The sequence below is a fragment of the Miniopterus schreibersii genome, assembly GCF_964146895.1.
Source record: "Miniopterus schreibersii genome assembly, chromosome: 13".
Classification (NCBI taxonomy): Eukaryota; Metazoa; Chordata; class Mammalia; order Chiroptera; family Miniopteridae; genus Miniopterus; species Miniopterus schreibersii.
This window is the reverse complement of record NC_138113.1, coordinates 16605724-16622744: the sequence shown is the minus strand read 5'-3', so window position 1 is coordinate 16622744 and position 17021 is coordinate 16605724. Positions and strand designations below refer to the sequence as shown.

The 17021-nt window shown below is 43.7% G+C and overlaps 1 protein-coding gene across 2 annotated transcripts in view; it reads right to left on the bottom strand.

The window, feature by feature from the left end:
* Positions 1 to 17021, bottom strand: part of CRIM1 (cysteine rich transmembrane BMP regulator 1) — a 168011-nt gene that overhangs the window by 122637 nt on the left and 28353 nt on the right. For both annotated transcript variants that reach the window (XM_081156849.1, XM_081156848.1), the window contains exon 2: positions 8203 to 8376. In XM_081156849.1, the coding sequence (XP_081012975.1) occupies positions 8203 to 8376 (174 nt within the window). The remainder of the gene's footprint in view (positions 1 to 8202; positions 8377 to 17021) is intronic.

Sequence of the window (17021 nt, the reverse complement as noted above, 5' to 3'; positions counted from 1 at the left end):
GAGAAATTTATAAGAACATTTGAAATGATCACTTCCTGATGGAATGTAAATTCCTGCTAAAGTGATTATGCTCCCAAACTTTCTTGAATTTTCCTTCTTACCAGATTTTTAAAAATTTTATTTTCCTAGAAGCAGAACAAATATAAATTACCAAGCTTACCCAAATTGTCCAAAATCCCAGATTATGGTTTTAAACTACTAATTAAACTAATTCATGAAGTTTTAATGGCCTGAGCTTGGGCATGACAAGCTGATGGTCCCCACCCTCTGGGTGGCGGATGGAGAGAGCTGGCCTGGGGCAGAAGGACACGGAAGGGACAGCTCCCACTCTTAGGAAGGGGGCCCTGCCATGGGGAGTGGTCACTGCTCAGCTCCCTCTGCAGCAGCTGAGAAGGCCTGGCGGGCAGGGATTCCCAAATCTGTGCTCATGTCAGGAAGAGCCTTTGTGGGGCCAGGGTTTAGGCAGACACAGCTGGGCAAAGCAGCAACTCAGCAGCTCTGTGTGAGAGAGCACACGCCAAGCCCTGGGAATAACTGAGAGGTCGCCCACAGCCAAGCCAGAAACCACAAACACGCAAGGGACGGCTCAGGGCTACCCAGAAGCTAAAGCATTAACCTCCTCAAGGCAGTCCTCAGACCAGCATCACGCGTGCACCCCTGGAAGGTAGAAACAGAAGGCTTTAAGCAGGGCCCCTAAAGAGCACCCTTTCTCTGGCTGAAGGTGTCAGTGTGCGTTTTGTCCTTTTAACAGTAAATGTTTTTAAAAATATATACTAAGGACATAGTACTTAATCTCAAAACAAGCACCTGCTGGTAGCAAAAACTGTTCAACTACACCTTCTGGAACTCCTGCACCAACCTGGGAGGTCTAAGAGGACGGCTGGGCTACACACACAGTGGGGACAGAGTGATGGCCTGAAAGCACAGACCACGAGTTAAAGCAGAGAAAGGGGAATCCATACGTGGTACAGAATGTTATTGGCGGTTTGCATATAACTGTACAGAAAGTGTCATTCTAAGGGTCAGGCTAAAAATCTGGTTTTTACACCACTTATGGTAACTGCAGTGTGGCTAAATAAAATGTTCCTCTACACACACACCCTCTTAGCACTAGGATATACACCACTTAGTCGTGACTTTTTTGCTGGGCACAAGAAATCACAACAATGCAGGTATAATTATTCTAACAACTGCTCCTCTCCAACTGGTGTTATGCCAAGTTCCTTGAATTTCCTGTTTTGATTTCCCAGATAGTCGAAACTGGTTTCCGCCTTTTGGTAGGCCTTGTTTTCCCGTGTACCAGTTATTTAGACATCAAAACAATTTGTACCTATAACATTAAATTCTAAAATACTGACTCGGTTGTCAACCAGAACAAAAAGTCTACTGCGAATGAAAATAAATAGCTCTGGATATACTTTCTTTCCCTGTGACATTGCTGGAATTTAAAATGAAACACATATATTTAGATTTCCAAGTCACTTAATCTATATGTTCCCAAAAAGGAAAGATAGATTATATTATCAAGTTGAGATTATTTTTTACAGAGAAGGCGACAGTGATACTGATGTAAAGTTGCCTAAAAGCCTCCTGCCTTCTGTAATCAACTATCTATAATGGCACTCGGCCAGCCACAGGAAAAATCAGAATCAGCTGGGACCTTGACAGTACTAAGGCCCCTTATCCATTGGGAAGATAAGGTTAAATGTTTTTTATTTGGTCAAGGGAAGGGTTAGCGTTTCCCCACTTGATAAGCAATGTTCACTGAATTCCTAGAAAATACTTTTTAAAAACAATATATAGGAGCTAAAGCAAACACATTCAAAAGCATAAAACTGAGTTCAGATGTAACTAGTCTGAGAAAAACAGTCTGTGAGGAGCAGGTTTAATGACGCACATGACTAACTTAGGAATTATGAACCGGTGCCCGTGGAAGTCCTGAAGCACACAAGGCCCGGTCCCTGTAACACTGAATGTCTGGCTCCAGAATAAATAAGAATCAGCTACTGCGAGGTTGCGTCTTTTTCTTTTGCAGTTATGTTCATATATTCTATTATGAAGGATTATGTAACAGCAGCCTTGAAAGGCAAGTGCTTCCCAAAGATGTCTTTTCCCCTAAACTTCACAAACCTCAAAAAATGCACAAACCCCGCCCCACGTCTACCCCCTTCCATGGAATAATTACAGTACTGATCAGCTGTGAGGACCTTGTCAACGTAACTCTGCTATATCATCATCTTTCAGGCCGCAGCAGTTAACATTTTGGGAGGACACATGACTCTCAGTATATCTGGTCCTGTGACAAGGGTTACACTGAGTCATTGTTACTACAGTCAGTACTATATTAGGAATGATTTGGGGATCATGACATTGAGTACCATGCAGATCAATATAATTGTAAAAAAAAATCAACAGACATAGATGCTAGACGTATTTCTAACGTTCAGCAAAGCTCCGATAGGTACACTTATATAAAGGGCCATCTCCGTAAATAACAGGTTCCCCAGCATCCAGTCGGAGGGTCTGTTCTGCCCCACCACGCGACCCTGTGCACACACTATGAAACGCCTCAATTAGGTTTTCATTTCTTTTCATATTTACTTGGAAAAAAGTTTTAAAAACTGCATAACGAAACCACGACTAAGTATTAATGTTTGAGGTAGAGCAATTTATAACAAGTGCTTTACTTTTAAAAATGAAAGTAGCGGAAATCAAAAGTCAGTCCAAGGACCACTTAAAGACAAGCTGTTCTCTCACCAGCTCCATGAATGCGCCTCTCTGTGCAGTGAAGCTATTCACAGAAACTCTCTGTGACTTCGCTACTCAAGCCTGTAGGAGCTTCTCCTGGGGGCTCGCTGGCAATGCAGATGCCCTGGTCCTGGTCCAGTCCTGGTAAATCGAAGTCTCTGTGTGACCATCAAGCTCTCCCCCATTGAGGAAACCTAGGAGATTCCCTCTGTGCCCGACACCCAGGCCTCACCATGGACCTCGAGCCCATGTGGGATCTTGGGTCAGGCAGAGCTGGTGCCTCTGTCGACCCTGGACTCAGATTAGGAGACGGCAGCAGACTGCTTGCTACGGGTCAAGAGGGAGTTCTGCTGCACCATCTCAAGGATGGAACGTTGTTAAATAATATGCCAGCTCCATTTAATCATATTTCCTTGGGTAATTTTTGTGCCCTTGCCCAACCTCCCACAAAAAAACACAAAACCATGTGGGGGAAAAAAGTTCTATAAATAAAAGCAAACAGTATCATCTATCTTTCTAAATGCTAACTAAATGTTTGTCTATGGGCATCAAGGGTTGGTATATTTGATCAGCCGCTCAAGAACACAGGCTGCACTGTGGGCTACAGACCAAGAGAAAGAGACCAACCAAGGGAATAAAATGCAGCACTTACACTTTATTTGTGTGGAAAAAATTAACAAAATGTAAAAAACTAAAAATGTAATAACAGGCTCATATAATATTAACAACATTTCCTTAGGTAAGACTGAAATAGTAAATTCAGAGCACAGAATAATAAAAATTAAGGCTGTTATTTAGGTTTTTTAAAACCAAAAGAAAGTAAACAGAAGCCACTTGTATCTGTGTGAAACTGTTTATCTGCAGAGACTACCCCATACATCCCACATAAAAATCAAACTTCCTTTTGTTTGCAGCACAAAAATACAGAGATAAAACTTTATACAAGCAAATCTTTCTCAGCTTCTTTCTAATCTTTATTTCAACCCCAGTGTATGAATGTTATGCAATGTAAGTTCCCAGAATAGATAAATGCTTAAAAAATCCTTTAAAATATTTATAAAATATATTTTTAGAAAGTCAAAAGCACGTTCTCATAGTGTATCTAAAGTTTGTTTCAATTTATGTACCTGTACCCTGAAGGCTTTTTAGAAAACGGTCCCTCAGTTAAAGTCAAAACAAAGTCAAACTGGTGGAATCTGGGGTGTAGCAGCACATGTGCTAATGAACAATGAAAGCAGCTCTACAGGGGAGCAGCAGCTCAGGGGGTACCTGTGGAGAGCGCAGGGGAGGGGGTGCTTCTGGGCCGAGTCTACCGGGCCCCAGTCATTCAATCACCTCCTGCTCCCACCCGGAGGCTGCAATCTCAGGTGAGGGTCTGACCAGCTCTCATCCACTCAGACCCTTTTAAAGCCTTTTTTGAACAAAGGTGTACAGATTAACCAATTAATCAATCTTTAATTAAAATGGTATGTTCCATTTTATACATCCCGGCACCACGGGGCCAACGGCTGTGCCCGAGGCTGACGTTCAGCAGCTGACAGCAAGCGCCCGCGGCCCCTTCCCTGAGCCAGCATGCCCGGGGTGCCCCCTGCGCCAGCCACCGCGGTGCAGTCCTCTCCTCTCGCTTCCCCCCACTGTGCCCAACGTGGTCGCCCTAACAGCACCACATGCTCCCTGCGACGACGACTCACAAATTCTTATCCCCAGCCAGGCCTCTCCCTGAGTTCCAGATCCTCAGCTCTCGTTCCCTGATTCTCCACAGACACCTCAAACATAACAAAATCAACTCAATGCCCAGCTCACTGTACACCCCGGGAAGCTGCTCTCCCGGCACCCCACATTCCCAGGAAAAGACACCACCATATATCCTGCCCAATGTGACCCGAGCATCTATCCTAACAGCCACCCCCACTTCCCCAAATCTGGCAGCTCCCCTCCTCATCCTCCAAAGCCAAGCCGCCACGAAAGCCTAACCTGATGGCCCTAATTAGCTCCTGTATATGAACCCCCTAATTAGCTCCGGTATCGGAACCCCCATCCATCCTCTCTTCCACCTCCCTGCCCGTCCGCTGAGCCACGCAACGCACCTCGAGTGGGACGCGGTTCCCAACGCCTCCCCAAAGCCCTCCTCGATTTCCAGCTTACGAATGCTCAGCAGCTCTTACCTGTCCACGCAAACACATGCAGTCCAGGTACGTACTGACCATCCACCACTGCTGCATCTTTCGACAGACCTTCTGGCTCACGGTTTCTTCCCTACTCACTGCGCCTGCCCCCTTCAAAGCACAGACTGAATGAGTTACACTCTCTGGCATCACCCTCAATCTCCGTGACCTTCTCTTTCTATGGGACTCATCAGGAAAAAAATCCAAACCCCAGCTGAATCCACCTCTCCACCTTTTTAAATGCATGTGCCCCAGAGCTGGAGAAAAAGCCCACGACGATGCCGGCTTGTCTCCCTTCAGATTTATAACTGCTAACCCGAAGCAAGCTGCGGGCACTGGCAGGAGACCCGCATACATTACCCTGGTTAAAATGTGATGCCTGCTTTACATTTTCTCTCCACCCTCAATTTTTCACACCTCACTGTCAGCGGACCCGCTTCATTCGTCTCTGAAACACAGGAACAATTCTGCGCCTCTCCCTTCTCAAAGACTCTGCTCCTGCAATGCCGTCGCCTCTCTTACCTTACTGGTCTCTCCTTCTAGATCATTCCTGCCATCATTCCAGCATGCTAGAACACCTCCCGTAGTTTTAAAGTCTCTCTTGACCCTAATCCCCCTAAAACAGCCACCCTGTTTTCCAGTTCCCACAGTATCTCAGAGTTTTCCCATTTCTGTTACCTGCCCCGTCGCTCTACGATTTCGGGTTAGGACGCCAGAATCATCTTTGTGCACTTTCACCCTTCCCCGTCTGCCGGACGACGCTGTAGGCTCTCCTGTAAGAACGGGGTGCGCACCTCCTCTCTGCTGTTTCCCCGCCACCCCTGGCCCAGTCTCTTCGGGCCGCATCGCAATAACCGGAGCAGCTCTCCCACAGCCCCGTGACGGCAGCCTCTCTTGCTAATCCGGTCCGCACCGCCCTCCCCGGCCCGGCCTGCCTGACGCGACGTCCCCACGCTCTGCTTCTCTCTGCTCGTCACCCACATGGCTTCCGGTAACTGACTACCAGGCGTACGTGAGCTCCCTGCGTGACGATGAGGTCATTTCCCCATCTGGTCCCATCCTGCGCTCCACCTTCGCTTCCCATGAACTAGCAACATAAAACCTTGCTGGTTTACACTCGTTTCCCCAGCATCTTACATGTAAGTCACGCAAATCCCACTTCTACATTTTATTCTTCTGTTCGCATTGTTCCCCTTCCTGGAATCCATCACTATCCAAATTCTAAATTGTTCAGACTGCATCTCTTCCGTGGTACCTTAGTATGTAATTCCAGGTCACATTTTTTTGGCCTTAAGCTCCTAGAGCATTCAAAGTCTTCACTGCTATTAATGGCTGGACTTATACACAGTACCCTATTCTCCATGAATTCTTTCATATGCAATGCATACTTGAAAAAAAGTAGAGCTTTTTCTTTGAAATTGTTTCTCAGGAAAGGGAAATCCCCTAATACTGACTTTTACAGAACCTCAAACACTGCAGGGTGCTTTATTTTAAAAAACCAAGTACTATACGTAGAAGATACATTAACCTTAAGTGACCTCGACCAATCCTAATTCTGGATTATATAGAGGCCATCTGACAGAATCTGTTAACAAGGAGGAAAAAAAAAGGCACAGAAATTTAATCAGCTACAGTAATTATTCCTGACAGAATGATCTCAAAATTGGAAGTGCTGTATCTCGTAAACAGCTTTTTTAGAATCACTTTAAAATCAATACACTTAGTCTCCACGTTGTCAAGATCATAAATATACACCTAACTAATTAAAAGTGCTACAGTCCTAGTTTTATGTGGAAAGATACTGTGTTTTAGAACAAAACTTCCTGTGGTAACGTGGATTCAGAATCTGCTGCGTCTCAACAATTAGATGGTGTCGAAGACGAGGTGGCTCAGAGACAGGGCCAAAGGCGGCCTAAGCCAAGACAGTGAAGTGGATGCATCTGAAACATTTAAATACACTATAACGAAATGTAAGAATGGCAATAAGCAAGCATCTAAATTGTTGTATTATTTTATATAATGTGGTCTTAAATATGTGTAACTAAATTAATTATTTCAATTGACATTTGGCCACTGCACCTACATCCCTGAAAGTTATATACGGAAGTTGGCAAAATCCCTTTTTGGCAGGAAATGGGAGTGGGAACAGACATGAGGCAATAAAAATGACTTAACTAACCGTGTTGTCTCAAGTCAGATGTGACTGAAAAGACTTTCCAGGGTTACTCCTAGGCTTGTTAGTGACCCGCTGTGTGCAGCTCGGCTTTCCAATTTTCAAATTCAAGGACTAGACTAAATGTTATCTAAGACTCTCTGTGGTTCTAAAATTTTACATCTATTGTTTTCTACTATATTCTCTTTTAATGATTCAGCAGCACTGCTAAGTACAAAGAGATGCTACTTTAGAGGCCATTATAAAATTTCTTCTTTATTGCCATTTAACATGACTTGGAAACTTAATGCCATTCAACTTCAGTCTACTCTAGAGCCCTTATGAGTTTGATTTTGGACCTTGAAAATTCTTGGTATTCCATTTCAGAATGGCATCATTTTAGAGATAAAAGGTAAATTTAAGTGTCTCTTCAGTCCTTTTTCCCCAAGAGGAACCTGGAGCAGAGGGAGTTCAAGGACCAGCTGAGACCCAAGCCCAGGCCTCACCCCTTTGTGAATTCTGCCATGGCACCAAGCTCAGAGTATGGCACTTGTGATTACTGTAGTTATCAATTACAGTTGCAAGTCCTCAACCTTTTCTCTAGGTTTTATGCATGAATGTACAAAAGTGATGAGCCGTATTAGTATATTTTTCTTATTTCCATGTGATTCCTGACTTCATGGCAAAACCAACCTAAGCCTTCCATCATTACCGCACAATTCTTCCCAACTCGTCTGAAGAGAGAGACTTTCCTGCCAGATGAGCTGCATTTCTAATTAGCACTCTCCTCATGGAGCATCTTCCCGTGGTAAATCAAGCAGAATGGACCAGGGGACAACAGATGCTGATCTCAAGCATACCACTTGTGAAAGCTCCAATATGCAGAGGTGACCTAGGCAAGCTGGCACCAGGTACCCTGCTCACACCACCACAGCATTACCGTCCCACGGCTTCCAGGAAACACACACACACGTGCGCACGCCCCATCACATCAGCACCTGGCCAACTTTATGCATCCTGTCCGGGATGACAAAAGCTATCAACCTCCGGGAGCTTGTCGTGGCCTTTTCAAGCTCAAATACTGTCACTATAGGGTTCCACAACGCTAAGCTGACGACTGAGAAAATCAGTACTTACCTTGAATCCTCTTTAAAGCGGCAAAGCACATATCCTTCCTCGGAAACTCAAAGGGATTGTTGCAGGTCCGAACGGTGACACACTCGCACTTCCCATTGATTATATTGCAGCCAAAGACGAGGTTTTCTTTACAGGGTTCAAAACCAAGCAGCTGGTCATCGTCCCAGTTCTCATCTGCAAAACAATTACAAACCACATGATGTCTGCTTGTTAGCTTCCTTCGAAGGAAGGCCTGCTGGAAAGCAAAAATGTGTAAGGATGTCAAGATTAACATCTGATTTTCACACCTCAATTTACGGAAGGCAGTTTGGCTGCAATTTTACAAATGAACAAAACCTAACCTCTGAAGGAGACTGAAATATAGTCACACAAGTAGACAAAGGTTTGTGGTAAAAAACCACTATTTCTCTTATGTGTTATCATAATAACAACTGAGATTCCTTTAAGATTTTTCATTTTCAACACAGATTCCTGGATTTTTCCCATGTTCAATTCAAATTATAGGGGTCACGTTAGTTAATCTACAAAATTATTCCCCAAAAGCCCTCAATTTCTTACTCTGTCTGGTAGAGACCAACTTTGGGTTTTAAATGGCTCTGAAACTTAACACCAAGGCAGCTAATAAACATTAAAAAAACCAGAAACCAGCAAGAGGATACAATGGCCGAGATTCCCTCCAGTACATTTCAGTAAAGATGTTAACATCCATCACAAATCACAACCAAAGCCCCAAATAACAATAAAACAAAGGACTACAGCCTGGTGAGATGCTGAGGCAGTCAAATTCTGAACCCAAGACCAAATCAGCGCCCTGGTCATGGAATGGAATAGACTAGAGAGAGCAGGCCATTAAAACCAGCTTTCACGGGACCCAGATCACACGAATGACACAAAAATGACAGACCATAGACAGGCTCAATCCTTAATATTCCTCAGAGTTGAAACACCTCCTATAGGAAACCAGATTACTTCTCTATGAATCTCTGGGACATTACGTGGGTTTTTTCCCCTCTTAACGTTATCTTTATAACAGATACCTTATCTTACCTTAACTGGGTACTGGCTGTTAAATAACATGTTACTGATACCGTATCTGAAGAGAATTTTTTAAAGTGCTTGAATTTAAGATACCTTAAACCTGCTGCTCAAACAAAGGCAGGCAGAAAGCCATCTTAAGAATGTGTTTTCTCGAAGACCGTGCAAATGAACGGCTATGACTTGTATGGGGCTTTTCCTTCTGATGACATCGACGACTTACTGGATAAGTTAGACAAAAGACTGTTTTCCTTCACATAATAAATAATTTTCTGGTCTTTGGAAGGATATCACTCATAATATAAAGAGCTGCAGCATGATTCTCTGAAAAGGGAGAACAGAAAACCACTTGTGTTTTAATTTCAGGAGATCAAGCTCACCTAAGATTCAAGTCTTAGCTCTTAGCAAAATGATTTTAGAAATATAAACATTTATTTTTAATGTTTTCCTACGTACTTGATCTTTAGAAATGACATATATATACATATATATATATGAAAAAAACATATACACACAAAGGTATATTCCTACCATCAAGACAACAATGAAATTAATGAATTACTCTGAATGGAAAACCAAAAAAGAATATGCTGAAACAATTCAACACCGAAAAGTGGGTGAAAATTTAGTCTTCGGTTCTAATACAAAATAAAACAGCACATGTCTTATCTCTATATTTAATTGTGGACAAGCTATTAGTACCACCAGCCTCATCTAGTTCAGGGAAATTTGCGATGGAGGAATGTTTGTGACTGTGTATTTAAATTTGTAACTCAAATACAGTTCAACCCTAGGAACTTAAAAACTTGTAAGAAATTCAAGTAACATGTGAACCACTGAAAAACTGTATTTCTCCACTTTCCCACAGTCTGAGAAGAAAACCTTCATTACTATTTTTATAAATATGTGCAATTAACAACATATCACCAAACTGAGTGGATTCTGATGCAGATTTTTTCCACAATAAATATCCCTCCCCCCAGTATAACTGGAACTTCCTGAAGACATCACTCCTGAACTACAACACCCTCAACCCAGGCGCCCAGCCACTCCTGTCCCTCCACCACCCACCATTCCCCACCCTGTCTGTCATCACACTCATCTTTCTCAAAAAACAAACCTGCTCAGTGGTGGTCTCAGTGGTTGCCAACAAGAAAAGGCCCAAACTTCTTACTGAATATAAGGTTCTTCATGACATCTTGTACCTACTTCTAAAGACTCTTCTTTCACCAATCCCTCACATGTCCTCATGCTCTGAGCTGAGATCCTCACCACAAACCATTAATAACTGCTTCCACACCTTTGCTCATGGAGTATCACCTGCCTAGGTACCTCCTTCTCTTCGGCTTCTGATAACTCCTATGCATCCTTCAAGACCCAGTTCAAAGGAGACCTTGTTTGAGAAGTCTTCTCCAACTATGAGCTTCTCCACCCTCCCTGCTCCCGCAAAAACCTGCATAGACCGTTCATCCTCATTGTAATAATTTTTACATTGAGTCAAATTCCCCTCCAGACAAAGAGTCCTCTCAAACAGCCAGGCCTTACCCAATTTTGAAGCCCCTTAACCCCAGGATTTAGTAGAGTGTCCAATATCTATCTATCTATCTATCTATCTATCTATCTAATCTATCACCTATCATCTCTCTATCCATCCAGCCATCCAGCCATCCATCATCTAGATTTTCATGTCACTGGTATGGTCAATGATATTGTCTATGCTTTTTTTAAATAGAAAACGTTTTGTTTAAAACATATGTCTCGTGTGTGTGTGTGTGTGTGTGTGTGTGTGTATAAACATCACGAGAAAAATTATGTTTCAATATAAAGAATATGTTTGCACAATAAAAATCTTATTTAAAAAGCTTATTAGTAAAGCGTTAATGAGTCACACATTTTGAAGAAGTGCTTGGACATGTTTTGGCACTTTTCTCACAAGAAATCATCTACCATTAGTCTCTTTCCCAGGGCAGCTCTGACTCCAACCTCTTATCACCTGGCTGGCATCGACAGCCCTCCCAAGGAGTCCATTTCTGAGCCAATTTGTTTTCACTGCCAGATGCTTTCTGGGCCTCCCCACAGGAAGGCCCCTTTTCCTGAATGGGGGGCGGAATTAAAAGGCACCTGCCCCTAACGCTCTCCCCGCCGCCTCGAGGCCTTCTGCCTCGCTCCCAGCTGCTTGGTGGGAGTGACAGGCTGTCCCCAAGACGCACAGGCAGGCCTGACGGTCCCCTCAGGAAACGCCGTGGCCACTGTGTCCAGTCAGGAAGCATCTGACTCTGAAGCCAAAAATGCCTCATATGCTTTTACTGTCCTTGTTGAGAGGAACCTTTTCCATTCTGTGTCCCCATCTTAATCAATACTTTGTTTTCCTTCTTGGAAAACAGTTCCCTTGGCAACCACGACTTTATAGGATCAAACACAACCCACTTCTGAGACAAACCCTTTTATGTCTTTCTATTACAGGACATTATACTTTAAAATCATTTCACAGCCAACCAGCAGAGATTTAAAGCGACGACGTAGTGAGGTTTGGTCATAGGAATGAAATCTGAGTGCAAAGGTGCTGCTGATGGCACTTGGGAAATCTGATGTTTTAAAATCGATTTTTCCCAAGTAAATGCACACATACAATACACGGGTCGAGGTGCAGACGCTCGGACCTAGTTCCTGGTCTCTCCTTGGGCCGGTGGAGGTGGGGAGGCGGAAGGAGTCGAAAACCGGAGTCCTGCTCTTTCATTCGTGTCCAGCCCTTTCTTCCCGGCCCTCCCCACGTGCCGAGAATTCTCCCAGCCTGAAAGGTCGAGCCGCCGGAGATAACTCTGCAATTTTTTTTAAGTGTGCAACTTCCGCAAGATACCACATCAGGATGTTATTTTCTCTAAATAAAATGAGACAAACCTGATAATTTCACGGATGAATTAAAATCTGCGCGTGCCGCAATAGGTCCCAATACGTGAGTAGCGCAGTGAAGGGTCAGGGATATCTGGCTGCTAACCTGACATCGCCACTGGGCGCTAGGAGACGTCGGGACCATGGCGCCTCTCCCGGGAAGGCCACCGGGCCTGGCACGCTGCGGCGCGGCGAAGCCACTCGTCCCTCCCTTCTTGTCCCGGGGAGCACACTCGGAAGGCGTGTCATCATCAAGGGCTGAAATTTAATAACTTGTACTGCTTTAATCGAGGGCATTCTTAAGGGAAGTTGATTTTTTATGTTTATTAGCTTGTCATTAGGATTTGCAGCAAGTGCCCGGCAGTGACAAAAGCCAGAAACAACGGGCAGTTTGGTGCCACAGCTTCTATACAGGCTAAGATGCCAGCCGTTTTAACACCACCCGTGCACATGCGGGTACACAGAATAGAAGCGAGTAACGTTTAGTATGACTCTGGAATAGTTTTCACCTCATATGCTTGGGCTCCCCCAGGTGCTGTGACGCTCTGTGGCCCACACTTTGAGAACGGCTGCTCTACCACAAGAGCACGTCTTGCTGGTGTACCTGGGCCAATGCCAACAACAAAGGACACTCTGGGTACTGAATGATCACCTTAAAAAAAGGCTGATAAACTTGTTTAATTCCTTCCTTTAGTGCAAGAAACGGCTGCTCTAATGGCTGAACTTTCCACTACATTAAACTGTCCAGGGAGGTTGCAAGTAGGAATAAAAAGCCCAGAGGTATTTCCCTCTGTATTTAAAAATCATGAGGAAGAAAACGACTCTTGGATCTTATGTTTAATTCAGATGACAAAGGTCTCCATTAAAAGTGAGGCTCCGTGTCCCGAAGGAAGCAGCATGAGCTCAGGAGTGGGTACGGCTGCAAAGGATGGGCTGCCCAGGCTCCAGGTGCAGAATGCCATGTGTGGCTCACCTGAGTCACTATTATATTTACCCTGTGTACACACACAGCTTTTCTATAGGTTTTTGAGTGAACTGCTCCAACCCTATTTTCTTTAGCAGCTCTTGTATCTTCAGAGTAGTGAATGATTTTGCAGAACGTGCCTTTTGCTTTCAGAGTGCACATGTGGTGCCAAAGCAAAAACACCTGCCCTTCCAACAGGCATATTCAGTCCCAACCTGGACGCGGTCTTTCTGCCCACAAAGTATGTTTCAACATCCATGACAACGCCTGAAATTTCTTCCTTCCATATGTGACATAAAAAATTGTAAGCGTCTTGTTAGAGAAGAGCTTCAATCCTGAGAGGAGGAAAGGGGGCGCTGAAGAAGGAAGAGGCATCTTGGAACTTGTATGGAAACACATCCAACTCCAGACCTGGAAGCCCCAGTTCCAGGGGACATGCCCCGCTGTGCCCAGGAGCACCAGGAAATAGCCATTCCTGGTCCTAGATTCCACCTCTCTGCCCTTCAAAGTATCTTTCCATCTGCTTGCTGGTGTCTGAAATTCCACTAACATGGAATAAAACGCATCGGGTATGACGGCACTTGCTGGACAAAGTGCTGTGTGTTCATGTGAAATACGACTTCCTGAAGGCAGAAGGCATTGATCTACTCAGAGCCTTACCTTTTTCTGCCTTGTATCTGCTTAGGTTAAAGGAGTTTTACTCCAAACCAAGGTATAGCCACACCCCATTATGTGGCAATCCACTCACCAGAAATATGCTATAGCAGACATTAAAAGGCAAGAAACAACTTCACGGTACACACTCAGAAGCTCACAGTAATGGAATTCTGCTGGCAGAGGAAAGGCTTCTGGGAATATATATCAAATTAATTCTCCAGCTGTGCACATATCCCTGTGCCTACAGTAAGATGCAAGTAGCTAATACTGGCATCTCTTTCCCTGCCAGCTTAGAAACTCCAGTGCAATGTAAAATCGCTGCTCCTACCTCCCCCAATTCCTGGCTGGCCCTTATCAGGCATTCAGTTCTGCTCAAGGAGGAATGCAATGCAGTGAGCTTTCCTCCTCTCTGCTTCCAGCTTAAGGCGGAGGCTCCAAAAGCTGGGGCTTCCCTCTCCCTCTCCCTCCTCTGCTGTAATCAGTGCAAAGCAGGAAAAGTGAATTGCAGTTATCAAAAACGATGCATGTTACAAAAACGTGTCTTACAGACATTGCCACCAAGTGAAACTATGTGGGGCATAGGTAACCATATCATACACCAGAATGGTCAAAGCCAGAATCTAAAACAATGGAAATACTAAAATATGCACACAAATATATTGCTTGAAGACTAACTCTTAAACTGATTCAAACCTCTAAATTATAACAAACAAGTATGACCACTGATTCACAGTTGAAGTCCGAGTGGGGAACTCTCTGAAAAATAATACTGGTCCAATTTACTAAATCAACTTGCAGTAAAATATTAATGATTAGCAAATGTTTCATCGCTGTCACTTTTTTCATGTACCTTAGCAATACAATTAACAGAGGAGGACCAGAGATGAACTCTAGGCCATAAATTCATTCATTCATCCCCTCTTTCAATCATTCACTCCTCAAACAGATATCTGACCGTCAACTGTATATCAAGAACCAAGCACGGTGCTAAGGGCTCAAGGCTCAAAGTACAGTCTTCTATCATTCTAAGCAAAGTCATACCAAGCACATGAATGAAATGTTTCTAGGAATCCTGAAACACAGAAATCGGTTAAGTAAGAGATGGATAATTTCCTATTTGATAGCAGGAAGCTAGTGGGGAACAGAGAGGAGCTTAAGAGAACACAAGCAGTGTCTCCAAAAGCAAGGAATCCATGCGACAAGATGAGAGAGGAGAGCCGGGCACTACAGAACCCAACTCTCCTACTTCACAATTCTCCCTACATTAGGATCCACCCATCAATGTTAAATAGAAAGACAGACAGAAGTGGGGTAGGTCATGGAGAGGGCCCCGGCCCGGGACACCACAGAGCAACCTTAAACAAGGCATTTGGCTCTTAAGGCTTCAATTTTTTCATTACTAAAAGAGGTGGAATGGATGATTCATGAGGTCCCTTTAGACTTTATCCTCATGTTTCCTTGTTTCTTGCACCTTTGTTGAAATTGTACAATGCTAACAATACTGGGCACAGTGTGAAAGAATCACATGCTTACTGTATTTGATAGGTATTAGACAGCTTAGGTAAATTTTTCCCGAGCCACAATTACTTTGACTGTACCCTATGGTTACCTTTCCTCTGCTTTGAGAATGGATCCCAAAATTTTTAAAGGAAAATCTCAGGCCTCCTCCCCTGGCCCGTGTCTGTGCAGTGGACTGGCCTTCTATGTAGGCGCACGTCATTAAGCAACACAGTCTTCTCTGAGCTTGAATATCCCTGAAAACATGTAACTCCATGTTTAACCAGCTTCCAAGAATGTTGGTTTTCAGTTATCGAATGTACTGCTGATTAAAAATGAGTATGTCTTAGTTGAGGGAAAAAGTATGTTGGAGAAGTGCAAATTGTTTCACATTTTCTCTCTTCATCTCGATATTCTAAAGCTACCCTTGAGTCAAGCCAGCATCCCTTAGGTACCTTCTTCGGAGCGTTTTCTTCTCCATCAGAGGTGTGTCAGTGTAAATAAATCCCAGGGACGGGTGTTATAAGAACAGCCCTATCAAACTTCTGAAGGATATGAAGTTGGGAAGCAACAGTCTATAAAACAAAGTCCAACATCTGGCCATCCACGTCTCTGGCATGGAATACAAAGCCTGTTTAGATTTGATCCCAACCCACTTGATCAACCACATCTCTCCCACTCCTCCCCTTACCCCAGTAATAATGACCACATGCTCCCGAAATGCTGAGCCGTGGCTCCAGGGCTTTGCCTAGAAAGCGTACTCTCTTTCTCTGCTTTGAGAACTCCTGCTCAGTCTTTAATACTTTCTCCAGGTTTCATTCACCCTATGGGGACTAAATTAAGTTTTATCTCTTCTGCAGGACTCCTACTATCTATTAAAATCAGTCCACTTATGGCATCATAATGAAATAGCTCCTCTAATCTCTGCCACCAGAAGGTGGCTTCTTTGACGCGAAAGATTTAGAGTGACTCTTCTGTTTGCCACTGGGCTGTCACAGGGCTCAGCAAATAGTAACTTGGCAAAATCAATGCCCACAGAAGGAATGAACAGAAACACGTCAGAGGACAAGGGGACTTGAATTTATACAAAGCAATCGGAATCTTTAAGTGCCAAACTTTTCCTAGAGAGTGAGTTTGGTGGTAAGGGGGACAAAAAGGCAATTACTCAGAAATAAGTGAATCATCTTTGGGTTTCAGTCTTCCTACTTATGAAATAGCACTACGAACTCACATTTTCTTTTAACCTCAACACTATACTAACCAACACTTCTGTGTGTCAATAAATATTTATGACATGTCCAAATAAGTGAATAAATATAATATTCCTTAACCATGGTAGATAAATAACTTAAATAATAAACTCTATTATCTCCCTTTCTACACTTTCGTCTATGGTGACCATAATCAATGTTACACAAGTTAATGCCTCTTGTGAGAAAGGGGACTTGTGGGTATGAATCACACATGGTGCCATTTTATAAATACGAATGTATGCTCCAACCTAAAATCTGCTCGTCAAACGGCCAGGGGCAAAACAGAGGACTAGATAGATACGAGTCTGCCTTTTTTCTAGACTGCACTCATCCAAAAGTGTGAACCACCACAGTGGAAAGCATAAAAGTGGCCAGAATTTCAAACAAGAACACAAATGAACACGGTGTTCTGAAACGAAGCACTTGGAAGGATGTAAGTTTTTCATTATACTAGCTGAACAGTTAGCACAGCTCATGAAGCACATTCTGCCCAAGACAAATTTCCTCGTAACAATGGCCATTTT